Here is a 13,129-nt window from a genome sequence, read left to right on the forward strand (position 1 = left end):
GGTTAACGCCCCTTTCTTTTCTCAGGGCAGCGCTGATTGGAGGACGTGGGTGCGCGAGGCAGAGTCAAGCTGAAATACGATTGGTAAAACGAACTCGAACAAGCCCCGCCCAACTCTTCAGCTCACATATAAAAAGCACGCTCTCAACGCCTCTGAAATTCATTTAAGATATTCGGAAAAAATCTGTTGAAGCTGTGAAAAATAGGGATACATTCTGTAATCATGTGAACGACGTTTTACTCTCAAACTCTACTAAAAAAAAGTTGTTTTGGACGTTGTAGCTAATAAAAATAGAATAATAGTGAGAAAGAAAGAAAGAAAGAAAGAGATATAGAGGACCATCATGGCAGGGAGAGGCAGGGGAGTAGCAGCCTTTACCTTCAACATAGAGGCCCTGGGGCTCAACAGAGGATCCATGCCTGAAACCCAGAGAGGCCCACGACCCATGTTCCCTGTGAGTCTATAGTCTATAGTCCTCTGTTGTCTCCTTTGTTTGAATTCTAAAAGGTTCATTTAAGCTGGCTGCTAAATGCTTAGCTCAAAAACTTTATAATGTTTGAACACCATAAAATACATTTTTGAAAGTTTGTAAGAATTTAAAAATGTGGAAAAAATTATGTGTTCTGAATGTCTGTCTCATGCTAACCCTACTGTGCACCTACATATTGAGAAGGCAATGCTAAAACGAGATATATTGTTTTTATTATGTGCCTGGTTACACAGATGCTACGTCACAGTCCCAAACTTTGCATCTCTTCTACAGGAAGTCGAGTTCAAACCTGTGCCTCTAAAGGCTGGTGAGGCTGAAGACTACATGTTGGCTCTGAAACAAGAGATCAGAGGGAAAATGAAAGGCCTGCCTTTCAACATAAAGCCCCGCTCCAGCAAGAACAGTGAGTTACGCTCTCTCAGATTTAATCACAGCAAGCTGTAATGCATGGCAGCTGTACAGCTGCAGCACTTTAGATAAACCTTTTTAACCACACAACAGCAGGCAGAGAGGTGCGGAATCCCTTCACACCTCTGTTGTAAGGGTTGTGAACTGTGGTCCGGTTCTTCTTCAGTGTAAAACAGTATAACACTTAAGAGTATTATCAGCCTTTAAAAAAAGAAGAAAAAGAACCAGGTACTCAACAATAGAGGTGCAAATGCTTAGGCAGGTGATCTCTGTATTTACTGTAGCTGTAGATTAACTACATGCATTTATTCACAAACAAAAATAAAAGACATTTGAGGGTAATGCACACAAAGGGAGTCTGATTTTGGCAGAGAGGGGTAATTCAGCACAACACCTGGAAAGGCAGCTTGCAGAACTGAAAACATTCTGCAACACAGTGTGAAGTATAGAGAGATGTAGCTGACATACTGACGATAATGATGACAGGATGTAGGAAACTTATTTATTCTGCTTAGCAAACTGCAGTGTGAAACTGAACCTATCTGGACTAACTGGTGTTATATTTTTATAGTTTAAACATGAAGCTGTGAAAGGTGTTTGGACATTTTGTGACCTTTTTTTTTTTTTGCAGACGTTGAAAAGTACAAGGAAAAATACGTCAAGGAATATAGTAAAATTGGTGATGAAGAATGGACACCAGGTATCATCTTCACCTTTTAAACCAAGTGTATGATTGTTTGATTTCATATAAACAAATTTTGTCTCAATCTGATTTGCAGACTGGAACCGTCTTCCAAAGGAGCTCATGCCCCAGAAGAAGAAAATCATAAGAAAAACTGGTGCATGCACTTCATTTACATGTGTACATTTTTGTCAGATGTTACGGTATGAGTGCCATTTCTCAACAACATGACCTTTTTACAGATTCTAAGAAATCCAAATCACTTTCGAGCAATGATAAGGAGGTCTTACTGTCTAAACTGGATGTAAGATTTTTTTTTTTTTTTACATTTGTTTTGCCTTCTTTTCTTAATTTTTGTCTAAAATGGATTTGAAAATTACAAACACCTTAAAACAGTTTTCCAGACAGGGATTAAGCTAAGACTTGGACTACACAGCATTTTAAATAGGGATTTTTACATTGAAAAGAAAATCTATGACCAGGCTTAAACCCTGTCAGGAAAACCACTCTTTGTGTATTAATTTAATTCTTAAAATTAGAATAGATCAATTCTCTATCCATTTGGTCTGTTTTTAAAGGAACTGGAGAAGAAAGGGGATGATAAATCAGACGAGGAGAAAGAGGAAAGTGGCAAAAAGAAGGCTGGTGAAGAGGATGAAGAGGAAGTTGAAGGAGAGGAGTTTGATGAAGAAGAGCTTGAGGAGGTAAAAGCTTAGTAATGACTGTTAAACACCATGGGACAGTTTTCCAGACAGGGTTAAGCCTAGTCTTGGACTAAACAATATTTTGAGTGGAGATTTTCCCCTATTGAAAGTTATATATTGTACAACCTGGCTTAATCGCTTTCTAAAAAATGCCCCATATGCTTTGAGTATTTTTAACAGATACAGCCCTGTTTCATTAATTGAAAAACCGCAATATCAAACTGAGCTAGATTTTTGTATTTATTACTTTTGTATTTATTATTAATATTATTATTATTATTATTATTAGTAGTAGTAGTAGTAGTAGTAGTAGTAGTAGTAGTAGTAGTAATTAGTAGTATTACCATTTCTACTAACAGAGGTATTCTTTGTTGCTATCTTCAGTTAAAGTATTAACATAATAACCAGTGTATTTATCATAAGCTCTCTACTGTCCATTATAAACTCCATATTTTACATTTATCTCATTCTATGAAAAAGCTTTTCAAAATCCATTGTAAAGCAAACATACATACATGTGCATTCCAGGTGACGTAGATTGTATTCAGTGAGTTTTTTTGGGTGAGTGGACAGATGGCACATTTACATGGCCTTTTTGGTTGATTTATTGATTCTGTAACTCAGCAAGGTTCTGATCATCGTGCTGCCTGTAAAATAATATTTTAGGGCAACATTACAGATGCCATGCTTGGGTTATGTGGGCGGAAGGACGTGTAGCAGAGTCCAACGGAACTGGTTCACTGCCTGGTTCACTGTATCTTTACCTTCTAGTGTACCTATAATTATACCTAAAAAGATTTAATATTCACACATTATGAATTATATATTATATATATATATTTTTTTTTTAACCTACAAAATCAAATCTGCATGTTGGAACACAATCATTAACTGTTGTGAATACACTATGGAATGATCTGGGAAATGTTGCATTCCTTCCCCCCCCTCCAGGAGAATGACTACATTGCAAGCTACTTTGAAGATGGTGATGATTACGGAGCTGGCAGTGATGACAATATGGATGAAGCCACATACTGACTTGTATTCTTCATCATTTTCTGTATTCTGTTCTTTAAAAGAGACTTATATCTATGTTCTGTGCAATTGTGTATTAAAGTACAAACAAGATTTGGAGATTCAGGTACTAAAATATAGTTCATTTATTTTCAAACTGCAACTACGGTCTATAGGCCGAAGGCACATACTGCTCAAATTCCTTGTTGAACAAAAATGTCATGGTCAAGAGAAAACATTTACAATATGAATTTCCATTTAAGTAATTAAGAAACAGTTCAAATCACTGACCCTTTTTGCACCTGGTCACTTAATGGGACTAGTATCTGGATTGAATCCTAATTAAATTGATTTAATATTAGCTGCATGTGAGTATACTTGGTAGTCAAATGTGTCTCCGGTTAGTCAGACTACAATCTGACTGCTTTGGGAGATGAAATTATGCAAATTTACAAATTTACATATTGGGAGGAGTTGTGGTGGTCAAATGTCAATGTCTCAGACCACCTCTTGAAGCAGATTCATTTTAGTTATTTGTTTTAAATGCATATTGGGTGTGTTTACACTTCTATTTTTCCATGGCTGCTTGGCTTTATATAATCCAGATATAATCCTGATCCTCAAAGTGCATTAAGTGATCAGGTGTAAACAGGGTTTGCTGTGTACTGGCACAAGTTAAATAAGGATTTCAAAATTGCAGCTGGCAGACAAAAGTTTCGAGCAAACAAAGAACAAAACAGCAACATCAATACTGATTTTTGTTTCTGTAACTATGCCCATATTCTAGAATAAATTAGTGTGTACGCATGTATCCCTGATGAGAGACCCCAACCGTCTCAAAGTGATGTTTTGAATAGATTGTTGTTTTTTTTGTTTACTGTTACAGCAAACATTTAATAATTACGTAGCTATACATCCGCTCACATGGGGGAGGATAAAACTGTGCAAAATGCAATAAGGACAATCGCCTGTGGGAGCTGAGCCAGTTCTATCTACTTCAAACTTCACACCAAAGCAGTACCAAGCTCAAAAACACATGGCACTGTTCACATCATTTCAATCAGTCCAGCTATGGCATGAGAGGTTGATAATAGTGTCACAGAGTCTATAAATCATCCCTCATATTAAAGGACGAGTTCAACAGTTTTGAACCAAACACACTGTCATTATTATAATTCCACACCAATCACACTAGGAATGCCTCGACAGAGGAATTATGGATTTATGCACATGTACAGCTGTCTGGAGAAACATTCAAGTAATTAATTGACCTAATTTGTTAATTAGCACTGACTGATCAGATCTACATTCATATGAAATGTGTATCAAGTTGCTTTATATGCATTTTAAGAATAGTTAATCAAGTTAACTGTTAACTTAATTAACTTAGTTAATTAAAATGGTGTATGGTATCGGTCATGTATTTTTGGATTAGGTATTCTCAGAGTATAATCCAATCCAGTCATTTTACAGATCTAATCTGATACAGTAAAATTTAAAAAAGGTGGAATCAGGGGTGCTACTAGTTGTTTAGAATAAAAAAATCTTCAGATCAGACACCCCTGAAAAATGCGTCATAACCGTTTAATCCCCGCAAAAAAAACTCTGCCAGTGTTAGTATCTACCAATAGCAATAGCAAAGCCTGATGTTATCTTAGCTATCTTCCAAATCTTAGACTGCATCTGAGGTAGAGTAGGTCCTTGGTTGAACTGTCCTATGAAGATTATTTTTTCAGTAAATTAACTGATGTCTTTAATAATCTTAAACCCTATTCGAATGGGATTATTTTCTCAGGGGCATGTCTGTGAAAAATATTTCCCACTTCTACTCAGTGATAAAACTCTTACATCCGGACTGCAACTGAAGAAACAGGAGGACTAGTGAGATTTTTTGGCTTTCTCGTTCATATGACATCGCGTTCAGTAGCTCTTCCATTTCCTTCACTATTGTGTTTACATGTATCTCAATGGAAACGTGCACCCAAAGTGTAATTACGGTGCATGGCAGTGGACAAGTAGCTATTTTATTAAGCGCGAAGTGACGAAACTCACAAAAATTACTGGGTAATTCGGAAATAAATTTACCCCAGGACCCCCTGAGAAACAAATCCCATCTGGATAGGGCTTATGATGTAAAAGCAAGGCTGCAGGAAGTGCAGCCCACCTTTTTTACTAAAGATGTGTCAAAAACAGAGAGTTATGCCAGAAAACGTTGTCTATAGAACAAAGTCAAATTTGCTGAAACCCTTCTAAAAATGTTGATGTGCACTTCAAAACAGAAATGTCCCATTTTTATATATATTATCTTATCTAGCAACTATATTTTTATATAGAGAGAGAGATCCGGTTCAACAATATTGAACTCATCCTTTAAAAAAAAAAAAAAAAAAGTACAATACATATTACTTCAAGTGGTTCTGTCGAAGTAAAAAAAAAAAAATGCCACCAAAGTAATGTGTTGGTCCATGTCAACTGGTCCAAATTCCCAATTTGTATATTTCTATGTTTTATGTTTTCTGTCTCTGCCCCAGATCTGGTCCCTCAAGTTCAACAACTGGATGCATATGAGATTTCTGGTGAGGAACAGCCTTGGCCGGCGGCATAGCAGGAGGAGCACCAAAGGCAGCATGTGTAGGCTCAGGTCTAATGGACTCGGCGGTAGCGTGGTGACTAACATCCGACTTCATCAGCACCTCATAGTATAACAGGTAAAACACGGGTGTGACGATGCCAACGACGAGCATGATGGCCACTGCAGTCCACCACCTCATGCCCCAGTCTGCACCATAGTAGGGGTCCTTCCTCTGGACGGGCCTCCTCTCTGACTCTCCCAGTAATGGCTGCTGAGGGCTAAAAGAAGAAACCACCTCGCTAAGGCTGCTCCTGGAAGGACTGGAGGACTTGACGAGAAGTTCAATATCCTTGTCCTTCTCCTGCAGAAAACACTCAACGCTGTCAGTAGAGGAAGAAGAGGAGGGGGAGGGGTCCGTAGGTGGTTCAGGCAGCGGAATTTCCAAGACTCGGCGAACGCCACCGGGCGAGTCGCTTTTATATGGAGCTGTGTTGTGAGTTTCAGTGAAAGAGCTGAACCTCCTCACTGGGATCTTTATGGATCTCAGGGCAAAGAAGTCCTGCTCTGTCAGGAGATTGTTGGCTCGTTTTATGTCAGCAACCTGAGACACAACCAAAAAAAACAAGCGTTAATAACAGGCTGTCTAGTGTAATTTATGTATCCAGTTAATTACAGCCTATTGTTGTTGCAGTTGTTATTATTATGCAGTGCAGCACAGGACTATTTTAGTATAGTGCCTGTATAATGTTGAAAGGTTTAAAAAAAGTATACACGAGTGCTATTAAGGCAGCTTTTCAGGAACTTCTTTTTTCTATATGAATTTTGTTGTATGTTACCCTGCTACAAAAAACACAGAAAATGACAAGCCACAGAAAAATAAAACCCAGAAAAAAGAAACCACAGTTGACTTACCGAGCAGAAATACTGAAGAGAAATGCTAATCAATGTGTCGCCCTCCTTAATGTCCCTCATCACGTAGACAATGTCATCCATTCTCTCTCTCGAGGTACTCCTCCGAAGCCTCTCCCTGCCTCTGGAGCGAAGCTCGTAGCTCTCCACATCTTCCTCCGAGCACTCCGTCTCCGAGTTGTTCCCAAATATATAAGAGTGTCCTCCCATTGCAGGCTGCACCACTGTAGCAGACTGGAAGCCATTATACTGGTTCCTTCCAGTCATTTTCTTCCTATTGGCAAAAGCAGACAGCATATCAGTACAGTGCAAATACAATAAAACGCATCTTATCAACAGATAATGATTCACAATATGTACTGTTCCAATACACTGCACCTGATTGACTGACTAGTCACAGATTTAGTATAAGCATTAGTAATTAAAACCCAAATTGTAAATAACCTAAATTTATATTTCAGATAAGTGAAATTGCACATTGGACATTACTACAACTTAAAACAGAGTTTATATATATATAAAATAACTAAAATAAATAATAAAGGGATAGAGTATGTGTGACTAGTTTAAAAAAATGTCCAGGCTAGTCATAACAGTTTATTATGATGACATTAACTTTAAGTTAACAATTCCTAATTTATTTTGAACTATTGAAAACATTTCACCTAGATATTTTAATGGTACTGTAAATGATCACAATGATAAATAACAGAGATAACAGTTTAGAGAGAATGATATCTACTGTAAACCAATAGCAACATGATTAGTCATCATTACTTACAAGGTAGGGCTGGACGATATTGCAAAAATCATTATTACTATATACTGCTTAATTTTAGTCAATACGATACAACTCAGCTATCGATATAAACATTATAAAAGCCACCACCCTTGCTGTATGCTATTATGCACTGATATTCAACATCACAATATTTAAAGACATTAATAACATTTCAACACGCAGACAATATGCATCAGCAGTGTTGAATTCTGCTATTCTGCTATATAGCAATTCTATTTCTTTTTGCTGCACACCATCCAATCAAACATGATTTCTTTACACGTTCTGTAATGAAATATACAGTTGGGTCAGTGTTTATAATGTTTATTGTCTTTTCGTTAAAGAAAATGTATCACAATATGATGACACATTGATAAGCTATATTGTCCAGCTCTACATTAAAGACATAACGTTATCTCATCCTGACAGTATGACCCATCAATCTATCTGTACAGATCTATTATATTAGAAACAAATCTGAAATTAGAATTTCAATGGTAAGAAGTGATTTACAGAGACCTTAAAATTGAATTGATTTAAATGGCAAAAATTAAGTCACTGCTTGTATCACTGGTGACACTGAGGTAAAAAGGACTGTAATACAGTAGTCACAACAGACCTACAACTACACCCAACCTGTAGCTCAGTGAAAGGTCAGCAGAATTAGCTAGCAGCTTGATCTTATCGAAAGATAACTGTCTTATATAAGTTACGTAGCTAACGCTTGCTAACTAACGTTGTAACGTTATTAGTTACTACAAGAGCTAGCCAAAGTTCGCAGTGACAGATTATACAAAGCTTAGATAGATATTCTTAAGGAGTAACATAGTCATCAAAGGAAGCTAGCTAGCTTAGCTTTAAACAACCGTTACCTACCTAACGTTTGGTTAGCTAGCTTAACTAATTAAACGCTAGTGTTGCTAAAGTTAACTTAAGTAACTTGTGTATGCTAACAAGTTGTTAGGCGTTAGCTCAGTAGCTAGCAACCAAGAGCTAGTTGGCTTAGCTAACCTAGTTTCGTCTGAAATATACAGCCAAGGAACTTTAGCTTAGCTAACTAGCTTAGCTATAGCAATAAAGTAACTTATATGGCGAAAATATATAGCGCTAAATATCCTAGCTACTGCTAGTGATACCAAGATCCCAATATATATTAGCTTGATAGCTAGCTACCTAACCTAGCAAGCTCCGGTTAGCCACCGTCTTTCTCGTCAACACTAAACACCGCTGTTTAGCATAGACTACAGCTAGCGCCGTTAGCATGCTAAGCTAGCTAGCATTACAGTAGAAGTCTGTCACGGCTAAGCCCGCGTGTTACCGAGGTTCACCCCGGGCAGGAGTGTTTCCACAGCGTGAGACACTCTGGAGCGAACAGTGCTGTGATATCAGCGCTGAAAAAACTGTTCACCTACCCGATAACCCGAGCTGAACCCGCCTGAGAGTTTCAGCTAAGCCATTCTCCTCTTCTCCTGCGAGCCAGTAGCTCCTCCTGTACTCAGATCAGCTCCGCCACGTCAACATTGTTCCTGCGTAATGACGTAAAGGGGCATGTGGGGGACAGCAGGTGTGGAAAGGTGTCAAAATACTTTCATTTCTTTGTTGTTGTTGTTTTTTTTTTTTGTTTGTTTTTTTTTTGTAGAATCTTTTTCTTTCATTTACAGCTCTGGTAAAAATTAAGAGACCACTTCAGTTTCTGAATCAGTTTCTCTGATTTTGCTATTTATAAAAGAAAATATTATCATTTAGAGCATTTGAGGGCAATGAGAAATGGCTGAAATAGCCGGTGCAAGAGGTTTTCAATTTGGTGAAATCAAAGAAACAAAGAAATCATTTTTAAGTGGTCTCTTTTTTTCAGAGCTGTATAATCATAGTTAGTCTGGTTAGTTTTTTTAACAGTGTTATGTTTGTAACAGTGTTTAGGCTTGCAAATAACTACAGCCAATAATAATAATTAGTGGGGTTTTTTTTCTAATTAACTACAGTGTTTTTTTACATAGAAAAGGTTTTGCAGTCAAAATATCTTTACATATCTTATATTATTAAATATTTTTATTATAATTTGAACTAGGCGTTTGCATTTATTTTGCCTTTTTTTGCATTTCTGGCCTACTCTTTCTGTTTTACTGAAAATTCTTAATACAATGCATTTGGTTATATTCCTCATTAACACAGGTAATCCCATAATTTGTTTGCGTGTGTGTGTGTAAGTCTTTGGTTTTTGACATGTCAGACAGTGGAATTTACCTAGATTCAGCCAAAGTCCCTTTGGTTAAAATCAGTTTATTGTGTATAGATACATATTTTGTTCTTAATTATAACCTGAGGTGTGGGTCATGTTTGTTTTATTAAATTGTTTGACTGAGTTTTTTTTTTACAGTAACCATTCCTACATACAACTCTGGGGAAAAAAACACTTAAAATTATGAGTGTCTTTGATTTTACCAAATTGAAAACCTCTTTTCCAGAGCTGTATATGTGTTCAGTGTTTTGCTTGACAAGCAGCAATATAGATATTTTCATATTAGTTTGAATGATGCTGATAAAGCCTGTATTTGATCTTATCCTCCTATCCTAATATCTCTACTTAGCAAAAACGTTGTTAAAATGGTATATAGATTGTAAATCAATGTATTTGACTAAGTGTACCAGCAGGGGGCATCACTGACCCACGTCATTATACTGATGGTCCGTCACAGTCAGCGGTTTATTTCAGATTAAACTGAGGCACGTTAGGCCTAGATATTCTACATTAAGAATTGTACATTCTAGATTGTACATTAGATATTGCAATGTATACTCTATATATACTATATTGTATGTATTATTAACAGATAAAGCACATTATGTGTATACATTAAAATATTGCTAAATAGGTACCTTATTTTCTAAAAAAATTTTTAAAAAATCTTAATTTTGAGTAAATATTACCTACACTAAACAGGTGAGACTCACAAAATAAAGTGAAGGTTACAATTCTTATTACATACAGTGTTTTTCTCTTTTTGCTCCTGGCATCATGTATTTGCATAATGGATTACATGGCTCTTCAAACCATCACTGATCATCAGTACATTTTGCATTTCATTTCTAAAACAAGGGATCAGGAGGAAAAGTGGAGAGACACACAGTCCAAGCTGCTTGAGGTCTAGTGTGAAGTTTCTACAATCAGTGATGGTTTGGAGAGACATGTCTCTCATCTGCTGGTATTGATCCACTGTGTTTTATCAAGTCTAATATCAGTTCAGTGTTTTTCTGGGAATTCTTACACTTCCTTCTGCTGACAACTTTTATGAAGATGTAGATTTCATTTTCCAGCAGGACTTGGCACACTGCCCACACTTCGAGAAGTACCATCTTATTATTTTTTGTAAAATTTCTGCAACACTGTTTTTTTGTGTTTTCATTGGCTGTAAGTCATAATCGTCAACAATAAAAAGAAATAAACGCTTAAAATAGATCACTCTGTGTGTAATACAAACACAAACTCACTAACATTTCTTTCTTTCTTTTTTTTTCTTTTTTTCACCTTGTTGACTATCCTTTTAGCAGTTCAGTGTTTTTCTGTTTTTTTGTTTTCTTTCTTTTTTCATCTTGTTGACTTTCTGTTTAGAAATTCAGTGTTTTTCTGTATTTTTGTTTTCTTTTTTCTTTCTTTCTTTCTTGTTTTCTTTCTTTCTTTGTCTTGTTTTCTTTCTTTTTTTTAGAGATTCAGTATTTTTCTGTATTTTTGTTTTCTCTTTCTTTCTTTCTTTCTTTCTTTCTTTCTTTCTTTCTTTCTTTCTTTCTTTCTTTCTTCGCCAAAATAAAATAAATAAATGCTCAAAATATCAATCTGTGTTTAATACATCTATATAATATATATGAGAATATTTTTTTAGATGCAGTAGTACATTACAGACTGTATATGATGTATTGTTATTGCACATTGTTCCTTATTGATTCTCTCTCTCTCTCTCTCTCTCTCTCTCTCTCTCTCTCTCTCTCTCTCTCTCTCTCTCTAAAGTTAGCGGTGATGTTCAGAGCTACAGGTTGTGTTGGTCGGGCTGAGGGCAGCATGTCGCTGGGTGGAGCTGTGCGCTGCTGTGAGCGCGCGCTGGGGTGGAGGGAGGGGGCGGGGGTTGTGTGGTTGGAGGGGGGTGTAATGAGATTAGCACGTCTCTGTCTCTGCGCAGACAAGGCGCTATTACCGAGTCCGCGGGTCCGCTGAGGATAAGCGCTGCTAACGGCTGTACGGACGGCATGGCCGCGCGCTCACGGTTCCCGGTCTTCTGCGCGGAGAGGAGAGTTATAAACACTGCAGAATAGGAGATACGCGTGCGCGCACGCCTGTTTCTCTCTGGACGGTGTGAAAGTTGAGCGGTGGACGGCAGCAGCAGCAGCGCTGGGGGAGAGCATGCAGTGACCGGCAGCCGCTCCGCAGAGACGGTGCCCTAAAGCCGCCCATGCTCGCCTGAGTCCCGTCGGGTCGCGCGCAGTTTCCTCGGGGTGGTGAGCGCGAGGGGTTCAGGTGAGTGCTGAGAGAGAGAGAGGGGGTCTTTCTGATTGAGGCTGGGGGGCTTCAGCAGCCTGCAGGAGGAGGAGGAGTGGAGAGGAGTGGTGAACAGGTGTCTGAGGAAGAGTAGTGCACACACAGAGCGATACACGCGCGACTTTCCCTGATTTATCTCATTATTACCGCGTTATTATAACACACTAACGGTGTTCAGCAGCGCGCGGGTCAGCACGCGCTCACGTTCTGCACTCCTGATGCCAGACTGACCGACTGACCGTCACTGTCTCTTCTAATACAGCAAGACCCCCAACACCAACACACACAAACGCACTCTGACTGGAGCTCTGTCTGTCTTTAACTTGTTGTCTTTCTTTTTCGATTCAGTATTTTTATGTGTTTTTGTTTTCTTTCACATGTCTTTCTTTTTTCTTTCTTTCTTCAAGATTCTCTTTCTCTTACTTTGTCTTTCTTTCTTTTTAGCGCTTCAGTATTTTTTCTGTCTTTTTGTATTCCATCACAATTTCGCCTTTACTTTCTTCCTTTCTTATATATCTATCTTTTTAGATGACCTTTCTCTATTTTTTTTGTACTTTTTTGACATTTTCTTTAACACTTTCTTTTTTAAACCTTTTTTCTTTACCTTTATGTTTCTTTCTTTTTTACATTTTATCTTGTTATTTGGCAGATTCCTTACCCAGTTCTCTATTTCTTGATTTTTTACAGATACAGTGTTTCCTGCCATTTTGTTTGTCTTTCACATTCTGTCCTTTTTTATTAATTTATTATTTATCACTCAGGCTTTCTTTTTTTCTTTCTTTCTTTTTTGTCTTCCTATATTTTTTCTGTATTTTACCATATTTCACAGACCTCTCTAGTCTTTCCTTTTATATTTCTGTTACTTTTATTCACTCTTTGTTTATTTCTTCGTCTTTCTCTCTTTGTTTCTCGAGCTACTGGTAATCTCAGATAAGAGTCAGGCCTTTATGAATGATAAAGGCCTATTTATGCGGGAGTCAGGGTCAGTCCTCAGTAGCTTTTGCGTCCCAGGGGGCAGGGTAGGCTTTGTGTGTGGAGAGC

At 37.6% G+C, this 13,129-nt stretch overlaps 3 protein-coding genes across 7 annotated transcripts in view; 2 read left to right on the forward strand and 1 right to left on the reverse strand.

Moving 5' to 3' along the window:
* Window positions 1-69: 69 nt before the first annotated feature.
* On the forward strand, window positions 70-4,116 carry polr3g (polymerase (RNA) III (DNA directed) polypeptide G). 2 transcript variants are annotated; one of them, XM_007253867.4, is made up of 7 exons: window positions 70-454; window positions 764-893; window positions 1,530-1,598; window positions 1,678-1,737; window positions 1,823-1,884; window positions 2,159-2,284; window positions 3,236-3,418. In XM_007253867.4, the coding sequence occupies exons 1-7, from the start codon at window positions 344-346 to the stop codon at window positions 3,320-3,322; spliced, it is 645 nt and encodes a 214-aa protein (XP_007253929.3). In that variant the 5' UTR covers window positions 70-343; the 3' UTR covers window positions 3,323-3,418. The 2 variants fall into 2 exon arrangements, with proteins under 2 accessions (XP_007253929.3, XP_022523363.2); XM_022667642.2 differs by lacking the exon at window positions 1,823-1,884 and having other exon boundaries at window positions 1,678-1,783; window positions 3,236-4,116.
* A 46-nt stretch (window positions 4,117-4,162) lies between these two features.
* lysmd3 (LysM, putative peptidoglycan-binding, domain containing 3) lies at window positions 4,163-9,085 on the reverse strand. Its single transcript, XM_007253868.4, has 3 exons — window positions 8,973-9,085; window positions 6,783-7,053; window positions 4,163-6,471 (listed from the first exon to the last, which is right to left on the reverse strand). The coding sequence occupies exons 2-3, from the start codon at window positions 7,044-7,046 to the stop codon at window positions 5,806-5,808; spliced, it is 930 nt and encodes a 309-aa protein (XP_007253930.2). The 5' UTR covers window positions 7,047-7,053; window positions 8,973-9,085; the 3' UTR covers window positions 4,163-5,805.
* A 2,638-nt stretch (window positions 9,086-11,723) lies between these two features.
* Window positions 11,724-13,129, forward strand: part of adgrv1 (adhesion G protein-coupled receptor V1) — a 252,872-nt gene continuing 251,466 nt past the window's right edge. For all 4 annotated transcript variants that reach the window (XM_049470643.1, XM_049470644.1, XM_049470645.1 and 1 more), the window contains exon 1: window positions 11,724-12,067. The gene's annotated coding sequence lies outside the window, so the exon portion shown is untranslated. The remainder of the gene's footprint in view (window positions 12,068-13,129) is intronic.

This window comes from Astyanax mexicanus, chromosome 22 (assembly GCF_023375975.1).
Source record: "Astyanax mexicanus isolate ESR-SI-001 chromosome 22, AstMex3_surface, whole genome shotgun sequence".
Taxonomy (NCBI): domain Eukaryota; kingdom Metazoa; phylum Chordata; class Actinopteri; order Characiformes; family Acestrorhamphidae; genus Astyanax; species Astyanax mexicanus.